At 37.2% G+C, this 22,656-nt stretch overlaps 1 protein-coding gene across 2 annotated transcripts in view; it reads right to left on the bottom strand.

Moving 5' to 3' along the window:
* Positions 1–921: 921 nt before the first annotated feature.
* LOC113411400 (complement component C6-like) overlaps positions 922–22,656 on the bottom strand; it is a 38,012-nt gene continuing 16,277 nt past the window's right edge. For both annotated transcript variants that reach the window (XM_026666447.2, XM_087958483.1), the window contains 11 exons: positions 21,098–21,338; positions 16,553–16,675; positions 15,670–15,836; positions 14,565–14,790; positions 13,224–13,395; positions 11,615–11,723; positions 10,019–10,151; positions 8,297–8,488; positions 6,688–6,778; positions 4,647–4,888; positions 922–1,179 (listed from right to left, as the gene is read on the bottom strand). In XM_026666447.2, coding sequence (XP_026522232.2) covers positions 998–1,179; positions 4,647–4,888; positions 6,688–6,778; positions 8,297–8,488; positions 10,019–10,151; positions 11,615–11,723; positions 13,224–13,395; positions 14,565–14,790; positions 15,670–15,836; positions 16,553–16,675; positions 21,098–21,338 — 1,878 coding nt within the window. In that variant the 3' untranslated portion in view covers positions 922–997. The remainder of the gene's footprint in view (positions 1,180–4,646; positions 4,889–6,687; positions 6,779–8,296; positions 8,489–10,018; positions 10,152–11,614; positions 11,724–13,223; positions 13,396–14,564; positions 14,791–15,669; positions 15,837–16,552; positions 16,676–21,097; positions 21,339–22,656) is intronic.

Genomic DNA, 22,656 nt, shown 5'->3' with positions numbered 1-22,656 from the left:
TCTGCATACTGTATGTCCACAGGGAGAAAATTTGACTTTATAACTTCCAGAGGCAAATTGTTCCACTGATTAATTGTTCTAATTGTCAGGAAATTTCTTCTTAGTTCTAAGTTGCTTCTCTCCTTGATTAGTTTCCACCCATTGCTTCTTGTCCTGCCCTCAGGTGCTTTGGAGAATAGCTTGACTCCCTCTTCTTTATGACATCCCCTGAGATATCAGACCACTGCTATCATGTCACCCCAGTCCTTCTTTTCATCAAACTAGATATACCTAATCCCAGCATTCTCTATATGTTTTTAGCCTCTAGTGCCCTAATCATCTTTGTTGCTCTTCTCTGCACTCTTTCTAGAGTCCCAACATCATTTTACATCGTGACAACCCAAACTGGATGCTATATTTCAAGTGTGGCCTTATCAAGGCATTATAAAGTGGTATTAACACTTCATGTGATCTTGATTCTATCCCTCTATGCACCCTAGAACTGTGTTGGCTTTTTTGGCAGCTGCAACACTGCTGCTCATATTTAAATGATTGTCCACTAGGACTCCAAGATACCTCTCCATTATTACTATTGAACAAAGTACCACATATACTTTACGTGTACATTTTGTTTTTCTTACCTAAATGTAAACCTTACTTTTTCACCATTGAATTTCATTTTATTAGATAGTGTCCAATGTTCAAGTCTGTCAAGATCCTTCTGTATCTTAAGGCTATCTTCTTCTGGAGCTTATCTTTTGGGATGTCCATGCTCATCGTTATACACTATCTGTGCCTAAGTAACCTCTTATGATAGCTATATTATGAATGTACCAACCACTTGTTCTCAAAACTCTCAAAATGCTGAGATTCATTCATTCATGCAGTTTCAAATGAAACAATTAGTATGATATAAACAAAAATCCAGTTGTTATATCAACATTTTAATTCAATGAATTTATTTTGAACTGTGATCGAAATAGGATTGAGTACATCAGATATCTGTTTGCCACTCCTTTTATGGCACACATTTCCCAGGATGCAACAGCATTGCCTTCACATTGGCACATTTCATGGCTCCCAGTACACAGAGGGTTGATGTCCTCCTTTGGTTTCTAGACCCGTACTGAATGCAATAGACCTGTTCTTCACTCTTTGGACACTGATTTGGAAGAAGGCAAGTACAGTGCAATCTTTCTTCTGTAAATAGATACAAATGTGCAATCAGCTCATCATTTAGTTTTACAGGTAATCCTCAACTTACAACAGTTCTTCTATTGACCATTCAAAATTGCAATAACACTGAAAAAAGGGATTTATGACCATTTTTCACATTTACGACTGTTACAGCATCTGCTTGATCATGCAATCAAAATTGGGATGCTTGGCAACGGATTCATATTTGTGACGATTGCAGTATCCCAGGATCACGTGATCCCCTTTTGTGACCTTCTGACCAGCAAAGTAAATTTGAAGCCAAATGTCAACTAAAAAGATACTTCTTTGGTCTTTTTAGCTGCCAGACAAAGGGAGTGGGGGAAAACAATGCATTCCTTAAGTGCCTAGATAATCACCCTGGCAGCCCAAAGTTGTCGGAGCGCAAGAATGTTACTGGAGAGCATGGTTGATGACTCTTGGGGATGGATGTGTTCCATTGGAGAAGTCACATCCAGGGGGTGGGGGGAAGACCAGGGTCAAGGGGGAAATGAATGATGTATTTTAGTATCGGCTGCATCCAGCTAACACCAACATGGCCACTTCTAATAAATCATTTTTCTTTCCTCTGAGAGGTGGCTAGAGATTTATGATTTGAATGGGGGTGGATTTGTTGGACTCCTGACACCAGATTCCTTTAACAACCATGTTACTCACTTAACAACTACAGTGATTTACTAAACAACTGTGGCAAGAAATGTCATAAAATGGGGCAAAATTCACTTAACCTCTGTCTCACTTAGCAACAGAAAAGTTGGGTTAAATTATGGTCATACATTGAGGACTACCTGTACTTTAGTGTTGTGTGTGTGCATATGTATATGTGTGTGTGTTTTCACTTGGTATGCACCTATATCTAAATGCTGCACAAGACCTATTTTTCAGTAAGCATCATAAAGCTGAAATAAATCTTACAAGAATTGATTCTTGATCCATAACAACAACTTCCTAAGTTTTATAAAACTACCCTTGTAATAAAAGTTGCTCAGGGTTTGCGGTTTTTCTGCCTAACTGCAATAAGGTTTTGTAGCTAAGATCTACATTCAATTTTTCAGGGGTGGCAAAAAGAGTCCTCAGAGGATGGATAATGAGTAGGCAAGGCTATATCATATAACTTAGATAACATTTGAATTTTCAGTGTGTATATGTTTCTGTTCAAAGTGATGAAGATGTGATAGAACTGGGGAGTTTCAATTTTATTTCATCAACAACAACTTCATCTACACCTTCTTACTAGATGTTTTAAGGCTTAAAGTTGCAATTTCTTTGTTTCCCTGTCTCAATATAATGAGAAACAACCCTTCCAACTGTTCTTTGGGAGCAGATATAAAATCGATTCTGCTTCTAAATAGTGAGGTTTTAAGCAAGAGCAAAGGAGATGGAAATTTTAACTTTAACCAGACAAGCCAAAGCTTTTTTTCTTTTTGTGAATCTCTGCCAAGGCAATTTACAGGAAAGCTCACAATTACTATCATCATACCACACAGTGAAAAACAAGTTGCATAACAAACAGTGATCTGGGCATCATTTTCAGGAATATTTCGCAACCGCACATTTTTTAAATTCTTCTCTAAACATAGCTAAATAAATAAAGGATGCATTTAAAGGGATTGTTAGTTACTATACATTTAAGAAGTCTTGGAGGATAGCAACATAATTCCACCCATTTTTCCTTCTTGTCACTAAAGCTTTTTGGAGTTAATGTGTGTTGATTCTGCCATAAATATATAGAGGACTGCAGTCAATGGTCTTCAGCAAATGTCATGTGACCACCAAAATCCTAAATAAGTCATCAAAGTACTCCTTATTCTAGACCTGTATTGTCTTACAGCAATACTCAGGAGTGTATTTTTCAAAAATAGGCGTGTCAACTGCATCATTACATAGAAAAACCAAGCTTTCTCTCATTCATCATCTCATCAATTTCAGGATTTTTTTTTTGACCCTACTATGATGCATTAATACAAGTCCCAACAAAGACAACCTAAAAGTGATACCTTATTCAGAACATTGTTGTAATATTTTGTCAATTCACTAGGAGAAAGGAAGAAACAAGGTACAAGACCAAGGCACACCCCGCCATACCTCAAAAACATTTCAGAAGCTGTAGATTGCAGCTTCTGAGATCTGCAAGTGGGCATTGCACGCTTCCCAGAGGCTACCATATGAGGACAAATTATGCATTGTAAAGATTGTGGAGTACATACTGCACACTTGTTCTATATCTGTTCTAGACTTTTTCTCCATAGGAAGGCTGGTACTTGTAAAATTCTCCCTTTCTCTGAAGCTTTTAAGTGGCCCTTTATCTGGTCCAGAGCTTGCGAAGTCATACTATAGGATGTCTCTTCCCAGAGTAGACATGGAGAGAAGAGGAGGAGCAAAGTAGATAGGAGGAAGAAGAAGCAGGGGACATCCTGTTGTATCGACAGTAGAGAACTTCAAATTTCTAGGTTCTATTATATTACATGACCTAAAATGGACACCTAACATCAAAAACATCATCAAAAAAGCACAACAGAGAATGTTCTTTCTGCGCCAACTCAGAAAGCTCAAACTGCCCAAGGAGCTGCTGATACAGTTCTACAGAGGAATTATTGAGTCTATCATCTGCACCTCTATAACTGTCTGGTTTGGTTCTGCAACCCAACAGGACAGACACAGACTTCAGAGGATAATTAGGACTGCAGAAAAATAATAATACCAACCTGCATGAGTCAAAAAAAGGGCTGAGTATACTGCATGAGTCAAAAAAAGGGCTGTGAAAATATTTACAGACCCCTCACATCCTGGACATAAACTGTTTCAACTCCTTCCTTCAAAACGATGTTATAGAGCACTGCACACCAGAACAACTAGATACAAGGACAGGTTTTTCCCAAATGCCATCACTCTGCTAAACAAATAATTCCTTCAACACTGTCCAACTATTTACAAAGTCTGCACTACTATTATTATTAATCTTCTCATCACTCCTTATCACCACACCCTCCCACTTGGGACTTTAACTTTGACTGTAACTTTGTCGCTTGTATCCTTACGATCTATATTGACTGTTTCCTAGTATGATTTGATTGCTTATTGTACCCTATGACTATTATTACGTGTTGTACCTTCCGATTCTTGACTCTTGATGAATGTATCTTTTCTTTTATGTATACTGAGAGCATTTGCACCAAGACAAATTCCTTGTGTGTCCAATCACACTTGGCCAATAAAGAATTCTAATTCTAATTCTAATCACAGAAGTTGACTTATGTGAACAATGAGTATTTGATTAACTGAAACTTAATTCCACATAAAAATAAAAAATAAAATAAAATTAAAAAATAGTAACATGCAATATTTATATATCTCCATAACCAGAATTATGTACAAATGATTATGCATTAACTTTTTTAAAAAAAATAAAATCAACCTTACAAATCAAAGATTGAAATGTTCAAGGGACATACCTGAGCATCTTTCCCAGTCATAGCATACATCATATCCACACAGATCTTTCTTTCTTGCATTTGCTGAAAGATTTGCTCTCTCAATAGCCCAGGTCAACCTGGTGTCATCACTGCAAGGTCCATTATGGATAAAATGGACTTGTTCATCATTCCTGCACTTTTCGGCCAGAAAATGACAGCTAGGATTTGTAACAGCTTCTTCAGATTGTACATCCAATACACAGATACCTTCTGAGCCAGTGCTGGAAAGCCAGGAAATATAAATAATATGTTTGGAGACAATAAGATTCCGTACCTCTGTAATATAATTCACTGCCTGAGTAGTCAATATTCAAATATTTTATTGGCCAATGTATCAATGATCTAAAATATTCAAGAGTTTAGCATATTGCAGAATGAAGCCTGTACAATCACCAAGCTTTAATTTGTCTCTCCTCTACAGTGTCTCTGATGTTGATTTTGACACCATTAACTGGCTCATTAAAAAGAAATTAGCATTTTACCCAGTCTATTATCTCAATTGGCAAGGCTATAAAACTCTATATCAAAGTAGGTAGCCCCTTGGAACATTGGGACAATAGTTAACTTTTATAGGACCATTCATCTCTCTTCACAAGCAACCACTGTGTTTTAAGGATGCAAAAAAAATAAATTGTTTGAACTACAATATGTTTTTGAACCTGAGAGTATTATAATCAAATTAATGTTTTAGCTTGCTTGATTTATAACAGTAATAATGTTCCTGTGAACCAGCTGATTTCATTTCTTTAGAATGTGCTTAAGTAGTTTTCATAATTCTTCTCTCCTGAGAATCAGCCAGATATTAACAAGGCCATAATTTATGAGCAATTTTAAAAGCCATCTGTACAAAGGCCAGGGACCACAATTACCACCAGGAGAAAATCATGCCACAGAACAGTATTTTGAATTTTATCAAAAAGAGTACTAGTAATCTCAGTTTTGGAAATGCACTCAGATGGAGTTTTTGTTTTGTTTGTGTATACTGTGTAATACTTTCTAGGTTAAAATATATCTATATTAAGTTTTTCCTTTCGAGATTTTGTTCTGAAATTCTGCAAAACATTTAGTAGCTTAGAGATTTGCAGAGTGCAGGTGAGTTGAAAATTTGCAAAATAGCTTTCAGTCCTGACTTTGAAAGCCTTGCAAATGTTTCAATATGATAGCTTATCTCTTTTCAACAACCCAAATACATTCACTGGGACATAATGATTCTTGGAACAAGTTGACATCCTGATGTAGCTCCTCCATTTTATTATTGGTATTCAGGAGGTATTGAATTTCACCTTACCTTTGCCAACCTTTCAGAAGTCACTGAGCCAAATTATTTAGTTCAGCTGTAACTGATGAAGTTCAGCACAAATGGTAGCCTAATGAGTATGGGCCACCAGCTATAGATATATGGTCCCCAGAGACCTAATAAATTTTCTAATCTTGTTCTCCACTTGTATCTACAAAAAACAGGATGCTTTCCCTGCTGAAGAAAAATCATCTGCCAGCAAAAAATAAGAAAGCAAAAATATAGGCAGATTATAAAAATATACAAAAATATATGCAGATTATAAAATCTGAAATCTGATTGATATACAATATTTCACATGTATTGTCAAGCCCTAATAGATTCAGGCTGCACTAGGTGCCTGATCAACCTAACCACGGTTCTGAAATTGGAGAATCTGGTTAATGAGAAACCCAGGGAGGAGGGGGGAAAGAGGGTCACAGGTGTATGTCAGAGTTGGCTTCTGTCAGGATTCCAGCAATCGCTCTAATTAAATCATGATTCTCCAATTGAGCACATTCACAGACTGGGTGTCATCATTCACGTTCTCCAATTAAATCTATTCAGGGGCAAAAGCTCTGGTATTTTAGTTACAATCTTTTAAAGATAAGAGTTGGAACGTACTTTTGCTTTCAAACTGCTGCACTGCTCTTCCAGGGTTTCCTTCCTCCCGCCCCCCTTATTTTTAATGGCAACTACTAAAACAGGCATAGGAATGTTTTATGAGTTGACACCTATACTTACTTGCAGTCCTCTTCCGGGGATATGCAGACACAATGAGAATCCACCTCTTTTTTCCCAAGACTGCAATTATCTTTGACCTGAAGTGGCTCACCTAAAGAAGGAATTAAAAGAAAGAGGGAAAGAGTCAGATTTCAAATGAGCTGACAAGCAGGTTGTGAGTTTTAATTTCCTAGTATAATCTGAAAAAGAAGTAAGATTTAGATATTTCAAGTGGGATCATGTTCAGTCAAGAAACAACTATGATGCTTTGAACATTCATATTCAAGACACAACCCAAGACACACCTTAACTGGACATGGATGGCTAGAATTGTACACTCTTCAGAAATCGGCTTCACTCTACTCTTCATCTAGACCTAGAAGTTTGTTAGACTACCACTATTTATTTTCTAAGAACTGTTCATCAGATTGTGTAGGGGTCACAACTTTGCTTCATTTTCTTATCAACACAGCTTTGTCACTTTTTGGGGATATTTTGCTTAAGGTAACATGTTCTGGATCACTTGGAATAAATTGGCATAGGACTTACTATGAGGCAGCCAAGGAATCTCTTCAAATCTTGTTTAACCTTCTAAAATCTTGCCATGCTTACAATAAGCCTGGGTTCTCTTTTGCAGAGAGATATTTCCTCTTCCATTATTTTAGACTGAATGTCATTCATTCCAAAAAGTGTCAGAAAAAAAACTTATCTACAAAGAATGCAGTGCTGCTGTAGCCATGCCAGATCTTTTGAAGGTTTGGAAGAATTCTTGAAATCATTTTGTTCATTTTGAAAAAAATTAAATACCAACTAAACATTGCTGATGGTTAATGTTCATCTCACCAAGAATCCTTCTGCATCCACCTGCTCAAATTTATGTAAAAAAAGATCATATTCCCAATAAAAATCCTTAATTCCCTACAGATAGTAGAATAGGCTGTCGGATGGCAGTCTGCATTCAGGTTACTGTTTCCCAATGTTTGTATTCTTAATTTGGACCAACAATAGGCATATTTTAGATTTCCAAGGTCAATTTAATTTTTTTTATTAGAAGATAAGATCCAGTCTCTGGAATCAGCTGCAAAATAAAGAATTGGGAATGCATTTAGCAGCATTAAAAAGAGCCTCTGTGGCTCAGTGGTTAGAGTGCTGTACTGCAGGCCACTTCTGCTGACTATCGGCTGTTTAGATCCCACCAGGCTCAAGGATGACTCAGCCTTCCATCCTTCTGAGGTGGGTAAAATGAGGACCCAGATTGTTGGGAGCAATATGCTGACTCTGTAAGCTGCTTAGAGAGGGCTGTAAAGCACTATAAAGTGGTATATAAGTCTAAGTGCTATTAAAGGACAAAGCACTTCTGAGAACATGCTTCAAATCAGGCTTTCAATAGCAAGGCTGAATTCACACTCCTTTTGCACAATTTTCCACACTTATCACTGTTCTATTTAGATGGACTAAGTAAGGTATCATTTCAGATTTACACCACATTGTAGGTTTATTAGTAATTCCCAAAGTATATTCTATCTTTCTTGATGTACAAATATTCCCATCACTAAAATTTCAGCACAGAATAGCAAGCAAAAAAGAAAAATAACACTAATGAATAATTTTCAGCAAACATGAAACATACTTTTCCTGCAATCAAGTGAGTTCAGAACAGCAGGGATCCAGGACATTTGGTCCCCACATATGAAAGTCCCTGGGCCTGTAAGACTGTACCCTCTAGGACAGCTCAGGTGGACCTTGTCCCCAACATCGTACTGAATTTTAAATGGGGTCAGATGGACAGCATCTGAAACTGGTGGTTTGTCACAAGCCAACCCTGGAGTTTAAGAAAAAAATGTTACGGTGTACATATTTTTATAAGTAACAAAACATGATCAGGCAATATACATATACTCAAGTTTGTAAGTCTCTATATATTTAATATATAAGGATATAAATCAAGCATCAGAATAAAACTAGAATTTTAAAAATCTCTTTATATTAGGGTAAAGATCTAAAAAGCACTCAAATATGGTCTAAAACAAAACAAAACAAAAATATTTAGAGAAATTAAAGAGATTTTAAATAGCAACTGTCCTTAATAGTCACATATTACTTTTCTTTCTTCTAAAAATATGGGTCACATTGCCTGTAATAAATCCTTTGAAGTTTTTTGAAGTTTGGCTCCAGAATCATGATTTACTTAGGGTGATTGCTGGAATCCTGACACCCTGAACATGTCAGCTGAACCCCACTGAGGAATTCTGGGAGTTGAAGTCCACACATTTTAAAACTGCCAAGGTTGAGAAACACTGATGCTTTAGCACCATCTTTCCCTAACTGCAAAATAGCCAGAAGCTTGATTTTGCTTTTTCTGGATGCTGAGAGAAAACAGAGATTTATTTAAATCTATATTACTCCCCTTCCCTGATGAAATATGAATAGTTACCAGCATATGAATTCTTTCTATTTTTCTTCAGCTTACAGGAAACATGAGATTACAAACAATTATGGTAATAAAATTATTAATTATATTTAATCCCATCTTTCTTATAAGAATTACATATTGTTAACTTTTCCCTAAGCAGCTCAAACCTGCATATTTTTCATACAATGTTATATGAGTGATTAGAATTAAGTAATTTCAATTCATGAGTAGGAATCTGAACCAAAGTCTTTCTGAAAGGTATCTTGGCCACTGCAAGTTAGTTTATTCTAAGGGGTAACATGTAGTTGTTTCCTAAGCAACAATAGGATTACCAGCAGTGGTGTGATTCAATTTTTTTTACTACCGGTTCTGTGAGGGTGGCTTGGTGGGTGTGGAAGGGGAAGGATACTATAAAATCTCCAGTTGGAGGTGGTATTTGCCGGTGCTCCGAACTACTCAAATTTTCCGCTACCGGTTCTCCAGAACTGGTCAGAACCTGCTGAATACCACCTCTGATTACCAGGAGTAAAACTGGACTGATACATGTCATCTTCTCTTTGGAGTAAAATACAACTTTTTTCTATCTTTCTATTGGGGCATACCAAGTATTAATGTTCCTCTCAAAGAAAATGAAGATATTTGCACATTAAAATGGTTAATGCTTAACTGGACAAAGCATTTTAGTTTGCACTGCATGCTGATAAAGACAACACTATCAAGCCATTTGGATTGGGCAATTGAAACTGAGAACTGTATCAATATTTAGCTATGGTTAGAGTAAAGTTGTGGAAAAAAGTGGCCCTTTACTCAGAAATCCATCCAACCTTACTGAATTTAAAGATCCAAACATGTTTTCTCCTTTCTCCCTTGAAGGAATATATTATTAATCATAAGGCATTTGATTTATTTCCTTTTTATCCAATGTATTCTGTTTCTTACATTGACACTCAACGTTCTGTTGTGCCCATGTTTTGTCTGCAAGGCAGCGAAGAAATGGATATCCTGAGCGAAAATAGCCACTGAAGCAAAGCACTTCTGCTTGTTCTCCAACGTCATAGCACGGTTTTTCATTCTATGAAGTAAAAGTTTAGTGCAATAAGTGGAATATTTATTTCATGACTTATAAGTTTTAGACTTTGAAAGCAGTACTGAGATCTACAGTAATTTAAGTTCTCATGGTAGCAACAAAAGTATCAGGAATTAAAGTAGTTATAAAATAAACAACAAAAGAGGGTATGGCTAAAGAGAATGGCCTTCAAAAAAGAAAAAAAGAAAAGCAGTTTAGAATAATGGCAGTAGGTTTTTAAAAATACTCCTGGTGTTAAGGGAAAAGTTAATATGCAGCATATCAAAACTGATAACTTTATGAGTGTGCCAAGAGGTGAGGGATGTAATGGGCAGCTTAAGATTGATTAAAAATGTTCAAAATGTAAGTATGAATTACTAAAACTCCTGCCCAGATTTATATTAGGTTCTATTTTTAAGACAAATTTTCTTTAAAACCAATGGAAGATCAGACTTTGCATTGTTGAAAAGTCCAATGGGAATGGTGCACTCACATTTGTTCCCAGTGGAGTTTGAGGCAAACTTATTTTATATCTTTAACAGGAGATATTTTGAATTGAAATGTCTTCAAAGAAAAAAAAAAAGTCCATTGCTTCCTGAAAAAGCACCTTTGGGACAGTCATGACCTGGATGACTGAGAATCACTACAGACTTTTAGCTATGCAATTTGAGATGAACACCCTTTGAATGGTGTGGGAGTAGGAATGGATTTCCAGAGGGAAAAAAACTGCAGACTACAGGAACCAGGAACACTACTCAGGTGACCATGAGGACACAGCTAAAACCTCCAAGTGCTTCAAAGACCCTCAAAAAGGATGCAAATTACCAGCTGTCTGCATGAATTTAAATCCTTCCATTCCCCACCATCCAGTCAGAGCTGAAGAAGCTTCTTGGATGAGAAGTGAAATATCATCAAAGAAAAAAACAAGAAAGTCCAGTTGCCTCCTGAAAAAGCACCTTTGGGATAACCATGACCTGGATGACTGAGAATCGCTACGGACTTTGAGATATTTTGAAATAATCTCATTTTAAATTCAATTTTGAATGGCAACACTAGTTGCTCCCCTTCATATTAATAATGTGAAACTTTTTCAAGTGGTCTTGTAAGTATATGGCATTAATCAAGATGTAAATCCATCTATTTACTGAATTCATTTCTCAGACCTGTCGATCAATTCCTTAATGTAAATGTTAGAGATTTATCTCTGGAACAGAAGTATGACTAGTTATACCCATCTTTTCCACTCCATAAATTTTAGCACACTCCAGAAATTTGACTCCTCAAATTCCTCTCTGAGAATTCTGACATGTAAAGGATAGAATTGTGATAGCATCTCACAAATTCATTGCCAGGAGTACCTCATCTCAAGAGCCTAAAAAGCCACTTTAGCATTAGTGCTATTTGGTGAAAGATTGGGATCCACTTAGATAAGTGTGTCAGTCTTTTCTAATCCATTAAATGCTGCTAACCCTGATCAATCCATTTTCTGGTGCTTCTGGAGTGAAACATCCTGTGTCACATTTAGGTTTTATCCGGCCTTCTTCAGTATAGTCATCATCGTTTACACAAGTAGCACCCCTGTAATTGAAACATTGTCCAGTTAGGACTTCAGTAAAAAGATACACATGAAGCAAAAAGTCATAGATAATCAGTGGATTGCAAACAATCTGATAGGCCAAAGACAAATATCCAATTCTGTTACATTCATTTTACATGTGGCAGTGTCCCAACATCTAGGAGGGATGTTGATAACTTTCTGATTTGCTCTGTCTATTTCTTTCAAATTTAGAGGCTTCTTGGAAAATGTCTTCCTTAATTTTAAAATACTGGGATCAAAATTCCTTGGGCTGCATCCACATGAAGGATCTGAAAGGGGACATTTATCTTTCTTTAGCAATCAGTTTTTCAGATGTTAATGGGTACTATCATACTTTATATCAGGGGTGGGATTCAATTTTTTTAACAACCGGTTCTGTGGGCGTGGCTTAGTTGGTGGGCATGGCTTGGTGGTCATGTGACTGACTGGGCTTGGCCAACTCAACATCATTCACATCAAGGCACGCATCTCCTCACCTGGCCTCTCGTGGCTGTGGGGATGCTGCAATAGTCGTAAGTGTGAAAAATGGTCATGTCACTTTTTTCAGTGCCATTGTAACTTTGAATGGTCACTCCACACAAGCAAAGTACCAGCAAAGGAGGGAAAAAAACCTCCAGAGACGTTCCTGAGACAGGAAGTCTAGTCCTGCCAAGAATGTAATAAGGGTTAATGGAGAGGCAGTTTCTGTAAGCAACACCAGAATGTTTCCTTCCTGACTTCCTTACAGGATTAGGCCAGTCATTTCTTCTAATAACCGGTTCTCCGAACTGCTTACCGTGTTTCTCATATAATAAGGCGGGTCTTATTTTTTTTGAGCCCCAAAAAAAGGCTAGGCCATCTTTTCAGGGGTGACTTAATTCTTCCCCCCTTGCATCTTCGGGTGGGCAGCGATGGCTTGGATGTTGACCTCGGCGTAGGTGGGGCACTTCGTATCAGGGTCAATGCAGGCAGCACCATATCCGGTGTACAACAAAAGTATTTCCTAATGGCAAGCCCCCACCACCATTCCCCCATTTCGCATGTTTTAATATAGGCCTTAATTTGGGGGAGGGGCTTAATTTTATTTCATGCCTATAAAACATGCTGGGACTTCCTATTGGGGGAGGCCGTATTGTTGGAGAAACAGGGTAGAATGTTAACAACTGGTTCTAGTGAATAGGTGCGAACTGGTAGAATCCCACCCCTGCTTTATATCCTTTATGCTCTTTTAAAGATTCACTTTCTATGTTATAAGCTCTTGGACCTCCTTATCTCACAAAGACATATGGAGGGCCACATATTTCTTCCAATCCTTTCTTAATACACAGTTCGGTCCTGAGATCATTGGCTATGAACATCCAAAAGGGAGAGCAATAGTGGACAAAGGTTAAAACATGCATCAGAATGGGGGAAACTTGCATGTGGTATCAAGATACACATTCTGTTATTAACAAAATCTTGCTGAGAATACGCCTGGTATTTTATAATGGTACATGTCTTACTGGCTTTTAAATAATGGGATAAAACACAATTCCTCATCTTCAGCGTCACCATTACAAGGTTTTCCTCCATTCATGGGTTCAGGATTGTTGCACAGCCGAGTTCTTTGCCTCTTAAAAGATGCATCACAAGCACTCCATGCTGACCAGCAACTCCAGTAGCCGTCTACTGCAACTGGAGTGCAAAACAACACAATCCTTTTGTAGCCTTAGCCGTAGAGTCTTGATATGAGCAAAAGAGTCTACCCATATTTCAGCTTTCCCCATTTTGATGTCCCCAGTTTCTTGAATCTCAACTGCTACTACCACCTAGCCTGCATCAGTAATTTGGACCGCAATACTTACAGTGTGCAATGTGATCGAATTCCAACACAGTAGTCAGAGTGGTGTTAATGTGCATCATTGAAAAGAATATGTTTTTTTTAAAAAAATTTCAAATGCATTCCATCTACTTTTAACTTTACTACTATACTGTGTGTCTGAGTTGCTGATTAGTTTTTAAAAATGTAATTTTTACATTGACTTTTAAATTTTGTGCAGCATTCTGTTCTGACTTTTTTTTTAGTTTTCTATGAAATGAATTTATTTATTTAAATTTGAATTTATTTCCTATTATATTTTTAAATATTTTCCCCAATTTGAGAAAGAAAAAGATGGAGAAAGTGTATGTTCTATAACTCATGGCAGTGCTTAGTTGTCTTAAAACATTTTCTATACAAACAGGTTAGGCAAGTTACTAAAGTAAAGACAATTGACTCTCAAATACTCATGTATGTCCTCATGTTGTTTTCTTTACAACAGTAAATAAATTGTTTCCAATTGCCTTTTTCTGGAATGTGTTTTTGACTTCATAATATAACAAAAACAGCTATGTTATCTCCAGTGATGAGAGAGGAGAGACAGAAAGAGAGAAAGAGAAAGAGAGAACAAAAGTCTCTAAGGTTATGTTATCAAGCCACTAGAAATTCATTGCAAAGTTGAACCTAATCCTTTAAAAATTGTCCACCCATCAGTTACATCTGTCATGTCTTTTGAGCATGAAAATGAATTCATATGCCTTTTCTCAAAGATGTAAAACTGCTATGTAAGGTAAAATAACATTTTATGATACATAATAACATATACCATAATATTTTGCCCATATTTTACTTTGACAAGAGTAGGGTAGAGAATGGTTTTGCTAACTTCAGTTTTCGCCCAAAATTAAATTTGACTTTCCAGCTCTTTTAGCTACCTTATTTATAGTTAGCAAAAACTGAAACTTCAATTGAAGAAATCATCATTTTTGTGCAAACCTTGCTATCTTCATGGGCAATTATAAGATGGAGTTGTCGTAAAAAATACCTGATTTGTAGTCAGGTGCTCTCAGCTCACAGTTGCTTCCATATGTTCCAGACTTACATACACAGAGGCATCCAGTTTCTGATAAAACTGGTTGAGCATTATTGGGGCATGGGGCACAGTGACAGGGGTCATATTTGCTCATATATTCAGAAAAGGCCTTCCTGAGATTAAAACGTTTTGTGGCAGAGCATGGGAAATTCTTCACCAAATCCACAATCGGGGAAACCTAAGAAAGAATTATATTCAATTTTTCAAAAGTTGTCCCAGAAGATTTCTTAAATCCAAAAAAACCCCATCAGTTTCGGCCTTCTATCTGGGAATAATAGCAATAGCAATAGCACTTAGACTTATATACTGCTTCACAGTGCTTTACAGCCCTCTCTAAGAGGTTTACAGAGTCAGCATGTTGCCCCCAACAATCTGGATCCTCATTTTACCGACCTCAGAAGGATGGAAGGCTGAGTCAACCTTGAACCTGGTGAGATTCGAACTGCCAAAGTGCAGGCAGCCAGCAGTCAGCAGAAGTAGCCTGCAGTACTGCAGTTTAACCACTGTGCCCCCATGGCTCTTTGATGTTGCCTTTTGCAGGCTCAAAAGCATAACATCAGGAGAAGCATACCATTTGTCAAATAAAATAAAAGAGAATATCACAAGATCTGACCCAATAGTGGGATCCTTCCTTAATCACTACCGGTTCTGTGAGTGATCGCACGTGCCTGCCTGTGCCACGCCACTAACATGCGCACCCCTAACAAGCCAATCAGCTGAGAGGATGAAGAAACGAAAAGCTAGGAGCAATCCTCCCACCCTCCCATGCACTTTTATCCTCTCAGCTGATTGTTGGAGGCTTTTTTTCCCCTCCTCTCAGCTGATCGTTGGCTTTTCTTTTTTTTACTACCATTTTGGTAGAACTGGTAGTGATTTTTACTACCAGTTCAGTTGAACTGGGCTGAACCAGTAACATACCACCATTAATCTGACTGTTTTAAGTAGCGTAGCATCCATTCAAAATATGCAATGTCCTCTTTTTCTTCTTCTTCCGTACATGGGAGCTTTGGCCCTCGTAGTAAGACATTCTGTTTTCCTCTTGCATTTTGTCATTTACCTCAAAATCAATCACACTTGGATTGTTTTTGGCTGATTCCAGCCAGTCATTAAAGATCTCGTGTCCTGGCAAAGAGCCTTTTCTCTCCCAGGCTAAAGCTGCAGCATACCGTGCCTGCCCACCCTTAACCAGGGAAATGGACCGTTCAGATGACTTCAACATGGAACCTAAAACAGATGAGTTACACAGTAGAGTTATATATTTAACTGCATGGAGGTGGGGGATTCACTGGCTGAAGGAGAGGGAGGGAGAGGGAGATATTCCAAGTTGCAGTTGATCCAGGGGAGGAGTAGGACAAACACCTGAGGTCTGTATCTACCATTTCCCAAGGAGAGGCAACCTTGCAAGTTTCTTGTAATATAGGTGGTCAGGAATAAAGGATCTATTTGAGACTATTGACGGAGTGGTTCTGGTTGCTTACATTGGATAATGGATCTTTATTAGAAGCCACTAAAGTCTGGGAATGAGAAGATATAGATGAGGGGTTTCAAACACAAGGCCTGTGGGCCAAATCCAGCCCACAATGTGGGCAGATCTGGCCCACAGGGCCATCTTGGAAAATGTAAAGGGATGGCCCACATGGCTTCGGCCCAGTCTACCCAATGCTGAGAGGAAACATGCCAGCAGTTCGGGGAGTGGCATCAAGCTGGCCACGCCCACCCATGTCCACCTGGCCCCCCGAGGTCAACCACAGCCCTGATGTGGCCCTCAGTGAAATTGAGTTTGACACCCCTAATATAGACAATATAATGTTTTGTGTGTGTATGTGTATTTGTCTGTGGATACATTGTATGTTTTAAGGGATAAAATAAGTGCCCTAAACTTCTAGAACCCATAGTGAATTGATTGATTGATCAGTTGAGGGATTGAAAATATTGTTTACCTTCATGGCGTTCTGTAAGCTTATTTCGGCTGCAGTACCCATGATGTTCAGTTGACTTAAAGAAGAAAACATAATTCTGTGTCTCTGTTTGTACACAGCTTTCCATTTGTTCTGTGGTTAAACCTAGGTATAATTCAATAGTAAAAACAGAAAATAAAAATTATCAAATTATCCAAATTGTCAAGCTTTATAGTACCCAATCTTTAAAAAAATGACGTTGCCTGGCCAACCTACAATTTTTTTCTATCTTCAAGTTGCAAATTGAAGTCCTGCTTTATTTTTAATGCCCATTAGAGAGAAGGTTTTCACTGCATCATTGTGGCTGCCATCTTGATTTTTTAGTGACATGTATAAACCCCTAGATATATTTTTTTTTATTTTTTTTTTAGTGTGAATGATTTTTAAAGACTTTTTATTTGTACATTAAAAATCTTGGTGATTTTATATCTATGTGGTTCCTGCCACTTTTCTCATCCTCCAATTGCCACATGGACATGTTAAATTGAAATGTTTGATTTAGTTTTCTTAAACAGGCTTGGGAAAGGCAACACCTGGGAAGCTTTCTCATTAGGAGCTCCGATTTTCATTAACAAAAGGGAAGAATACAAGCATCACAAAATATCCTGAACTAAAACAGAATGCAATAAGAATTGCATTCAATTATTCCTTATTTATTTGATTTATTCTTGGGATTTTACAATAGCATTAATTGCTTTGCTTGTTGGAGTAATTACAGTCAAGAGATTCTTCCTCCCTGCTTAAACCCTTGGTTTCTAAGGAAATCTTTATTTTATTTATTTTATTTTGTCAAGCAATTATTAGATAACAGGTATAGGTATAAACATGGTTATGAATACATGAAATGGATACAAATAAGAAAAAAAAGAAAAATAAGACAGAGACGGTAAGCATGTTGGTGCGCTTATGCATACCTCCTACAGACCTCTTAGGAAAGGGGTGAGGTCAATAGTAGACAGTCTAAGGTTAAAGTTTTTGGGATCTGGGGAAGAAACCACAGAGTCAGGTAGAGTATTCCAGACATTGACCACTCTGTTGCTGAAGTCGTATTTCCTGCAATTAAGTTTGGTGCGGTTTACCTTGAGTTTGTATCTATTGTGTGCTCTTGTATTGTTGTGGTTGAAGCTGAAGTATTCATTGAAAGGTAGGACATTGCAATATATAATTTTATGTACTATACTTAGATCGAACTGAAAGCGGCTTAGTTCTAAGTTGTCTAGGTCTAAAATTTCAAATCTGGTGGCATAAGGTATTCTGCTACGAGTAGAGGAGTGGAGAACTCTTCTTGTGAAATATTTCTGGACTTTCTCAATTGTATCAATATCAGATACGTAATGCGGGTTCCAGACTGATGAGCTGTATTCAAGCATTGGTCTAGCAAATGTTTTGTATGCTCTAGTTAGTAGAGTGATATTACTGGAGAAAAAGTATGCAGGATTAGGTTTACAACTCTTAATGCCTTTTTTCCTATGTAGTTACAGTGGGGTCTAGCACTTAGATCATTTGAGATGAGTACTCCAAGGTCCTTGACAAAGTTTGAGTCATCAGCAAGGTCTTGACTATTCAGCTTGTATTTTATTTTCTGATTTTCTTTTGTCAATATGTAAGACAGAGCATTTATTTGTTGAGATTTGAAGTTGCCATTTGTTTGACCATACTGACACATAGTCGAGGTATTTTTGAAGGGTAGCAGTATTGTCTGTGGTGTTGAATAGCTTTACATCATCAGCGAAAAGAACACAGTTGCTCTTAATATGATCACAGAGGTCATTTATGTAGAGTATGAAGAGAGTTGGCCCTAGAACACTGCCTTGGGGGACACCACTATTGACAGGTACAGAATTTGATAGGACGCTCCCAATTTTGACCATTTGTTGCCTGTTTGACAGGAATGCTTCTATCCAGTTAAGCAGGTGTCCAGAGATACCATAAGATTTTAATTTTAGGAGTAGTTTGTCGTGTACCACTGAATCAAAGGCTTTACGGAAGTCTATGTAAATTGCGTCAATTGCTTTGCCCTGATCAAGTTGTGTAGTTCATACGTTTTTGCAGTGTAAGAGTTGCAGATTACATGATAGTTTTTTTCTGAAACCAAATTGTTTATTAGAGAGTAGGTTGTTTGTCTCTAAGTGGAGGATAATGGATTGGTTAATAATTGATTCCATGACTTTACAGGTGACGCAGCATAAGGAGATTGGTCTGTAATTTTCAACTAAGCTGGGGTCTCCCTTTTTGAAGATGGGGATGACCGTGGCTTGTGACCATAGGTTTGGCAAGGAGCTGGTCCTGAAAGATTTTTCAAAGATTATGCTTAGAGGTTCGGCTATGGCAGCTTTTTTAAGAAGTAGGCACATATTCTGTCTGGTCCAAAAGATACAGATGGTTTTAGATTGTGTAGTGCTTTTTCAACATTGTCTTCTGTAAAATCGATATGTATCAGATCATTGTAGTTGTCTGTGGTTTGACTAGGAAATATTGGGCATAATCCATTGCTGTTTACAAATACTGAGCCAAAGAATGTGTTAAAGAGGTTGGCTTTAATGAAAAAATAACATTACTCGCAAAGAAGAGTCGGAAGCAGCGAAGGAAAGTGAAAAGGGAAAGGTTTGGCTTTTTTCCCCCCTTCTCCCTCCTTCCCTATACTGACAACTAAGAGACTTAAATAAGAAATCGGAAAAATCCGCTTTGACATCAATAGGCAATTAAGCTGAAAATAAAACAAAATGCCAAAGGGATAATAAAGATTTCTGGACATTAAGAATTTTCTTTTTCATAAGCAGGAAGGAAGAGAAAAAGAATAAGGGCAGGATCTGGAAGAGGGAGGAGACTGCCTGGAATTAAAAAGAATCTAAACTAAAACTTCAACAAGACTTCTAAAAGATACATTTTAACTGAAACTTTGCAACTAAATAGTAACCCCAGGAAGACAAAGTGGAAAAAAAAAGAGCAAAAAGAAACAGCTTGGATTATTTGGTGACCTTTGGATTTTTGGTTATTATATTTTTATGACTAAAATCAATCGGGTGGTTGTTTAAAAATTTATACAATGGCACCACTTCTGGATGAATTTAAAATGGAACTTAAAAAGTACAAAGAAGATGCACAAGAAGGGAAGGGTTCTTTTGGCTTCATTTTTCAATTCTTAGAAATGGAGATTTGGAACTATGAGAAACAACAAGAAACAACTGCAAAACAAGAAGACTGGGACAAAGAAGAAGCCATATTTAATGAATAAGCAATTTTATATGGGGAAGAAAAAGGAAATGAGGGAGAGAGAATGGAGAATTTAAGACTTAAAAAAACAACCAAAGAAAAGAAAAATAATTCGAAAAATAAGTATAATACTGGAAAGCAACAGAAAAGGGGAATATAGAAGAGAGAAATAGAGGTAGAGAGACAAGGGGGTAAAAAGGGGAGAGAGAAGAAGAGAGGGAAGAAGGAAAGGAAAATAAGTTACAAAGGACCGGAGCAAGATATAGAGAAACAGGACCTATTTAGAGATAATGGGTGAAAATCTAACTGAAAAAGGGATTCTGTAAAGATACATAAGATTGTATTGTTATATTAGTAATAGAAATAACTTTAGAAAATTGGAAACAACGTATGATTAAAATGAAGGATAAAATAGTTAGTGTAATTTAGTGAAATGTTTGTGAATAAAATAAGTGAAATAAAATAAATGAGAAAATTGAATTAGGAAAGGAATATTAATATTAATGATAGAATTGACTTGGAATGGAATGTTGTTTTAATTATATACATTTATAATTTTTTTCTTTTTTTAAGAATACAGTGTGTATTTTAAGAATGTACCAAGCAGAATCCGAATGGAAGTTATGTATTATATTGAATGTTACAACTTTAGGGAAAAGATATAAAGGCGTCATGCTCCAATCAGTAACTACAGGAGAAATTTTGTTTAATGAGAAAAGATAATAGATAATTGAAACAGGACAGACAAAAAATATAAATACAATGATTTGAATTGAGATGAGATAATTAAAATAAAATTGAGAAAATTAAAAGAGGGGAGAAGCTATGCAGAAAATGTAAAATAGTAATAAGATATGGAATAGAATATAAAAATGAGCATGAACCTGAATTTGTGTCTGTACGAAGAAATGTAACCCGGGATTATGCTCCTTTCAAAAAAAGATGTTTTATTTGTATTTTTTTTCTCTTTGTGAAAACTCAAATAAAATTTATATATATATATAAAAAGAGGTTGGCTTTAATGGTGTCATCATTGCAGTCTTTACCATTAGGTTCTTTCAGGGCTGGGATAGACCTTGAGTCTTTTAGTTTGTTAGTTTAGTTTAGCTTAGTTAGTTCTCTAGAAACAGAGATAAATTGATTGGGCACACAAAGAATTTGTCTTGGAGTAAATGCTCTCAGTACATAAAAGAAAAGATACATTTGTCAAGAGTCAAGAATCATAAGGTACAACACTTAATAATAGTCATAGGGTACAATAACCAATCAAATCATACTAGGAAACAGTCAATATATATCATATGGACCACATACCTGAATTTTTTATTTCTTCCTCACTAAACTGGTACAGAAGGTCATATTTGGCTCCCAATAAACCAGAGGTGTAATAATGTGTCCCAAAGTCATCAAAAATCCGGCTGTATAAGGCATAGTTGTACTCCAGAGGCAGATTGTTGAGAGACCTTAAGAACACCGCAGAGAGCTGCAGATCTTGCTCCTTCACCGTGAAATTTGAAACTGCAAACACCTTATGGATCCTAATATAATTGGAAGACTTAGGAAACATAACAAAATAGAGGCAGATTGTTATTGTCTCTCGTGCTTTTTTGGTCAGTGACCTTTTCAGGTTTTTAAGCCTTGTATGCAGTGGTGGGATTCAATTTTTTTTTACTATTGGTTCTGTGGGCGTGGCTTGGTGGGCGTGGCAGGGGAAGGATACTGTAAAATCTCCAGTCAGAGGTGGTATTTGCTGGTTCTCTGAACTACTCAAAATTTCCACTACCGGTTCTCTGGAATTGGTCAGAACCTGCTGGCTACCACCTCTGCTTGTATGTAATTCGAAAGCATGTAAAAAAAAAGTGCAAGTAGAAAAATAGGGATCCCTTTGGTGGGAAGGTAACAGCATTCTGTGCGCCTTCGGTGTTTAGTCATGCCGGCCACATGACCATGGAGACGTCTTCGGACAGCGCTGGCTCTTCGGCTTTGTAACAGAGATGAGCACCGCCCCCTAGAGCCAGAAACGACTAGCATGTATGTGCAAGGGGAACCGTTACCTTTACCTTTACCTTATGTAATTCAGAGCAATTTGTATGAGATAGGTGGCCATATATATTATATAAATAAATTACATAAATAAATGCAGGTAGTCCTCGACTAACAACAATTTATTTAGTGACCATTCAAAGTTACAACAGTACTGAAAAAATTGATTTGTGACTGTTTGTAGCATCCCCATAATCATGTCATGAAAATTTAGATGTTTGGCAATTGATCATACTTATGACCATTGCTGTGTTCCAAGGTCACCTTTTTGCAAACTTTTCACAAGCAAAATCAATGGGAAAGCCAGCTTCACTTAACAGCCGGGTTACTAACTTATCAACTGCAGCAATTCACTTAACAACTGGGGTAAAAAGGTTGTAAAATGGGACAAAACTGACTTAACAAATGTCTCACTTAACCACAGAAATGTTGGGCTCAATTGTGGTCGTAAGTTTATGACTACCTGTGCAATCCATTTTAGCATCTGCTAAAGAAATTAATTCCTCTATGGTCTGGACACCTGTCAAGAGTCTCATCTAAGGAGAGGCCCATTGTTGATCTCTTTCTGTTCATTTCTCTTCCCTCCTCTGGTTCCATTTTAAGCATTGATGCAGATGAGGTCCAGGAGAAAGAAAAGGGACAGTAGTGCTCCAGGCAAGGAGATTCCAAAAACCTAGAGTCAAACCTGCACTCTCCTCTTTCTCCCCTAACCTCTGTTTTGAGAACATGTATTGTAAACAGTGGAACTGGTAGCAGTGGGTAATCTGAGGTAAACTGAGAATGGAGATCAAGGGGTGACATTTGCAGATTTCTGATAGCCAGCAGAATTC

This window comes from Notechis scutatus, chromosome 2 (assembly GCF_049901735.1).
Source record: "Notechis scutatus isolate UNSWTSFEM ecotype Mainland chromosome 2, rNotScu1.2, whole genome shotgun sequence".
Lineage (NCBI taxonomy): Eukaryota > Metazoa > Chordata > Lepidosauria > Squamata > Elapidae > Notechis > Notechis scutatus.
Note: the sequence above shows the minus strand (reverse complement) of the source record. Positions and strands in the feature narration are given on the sequence as shown.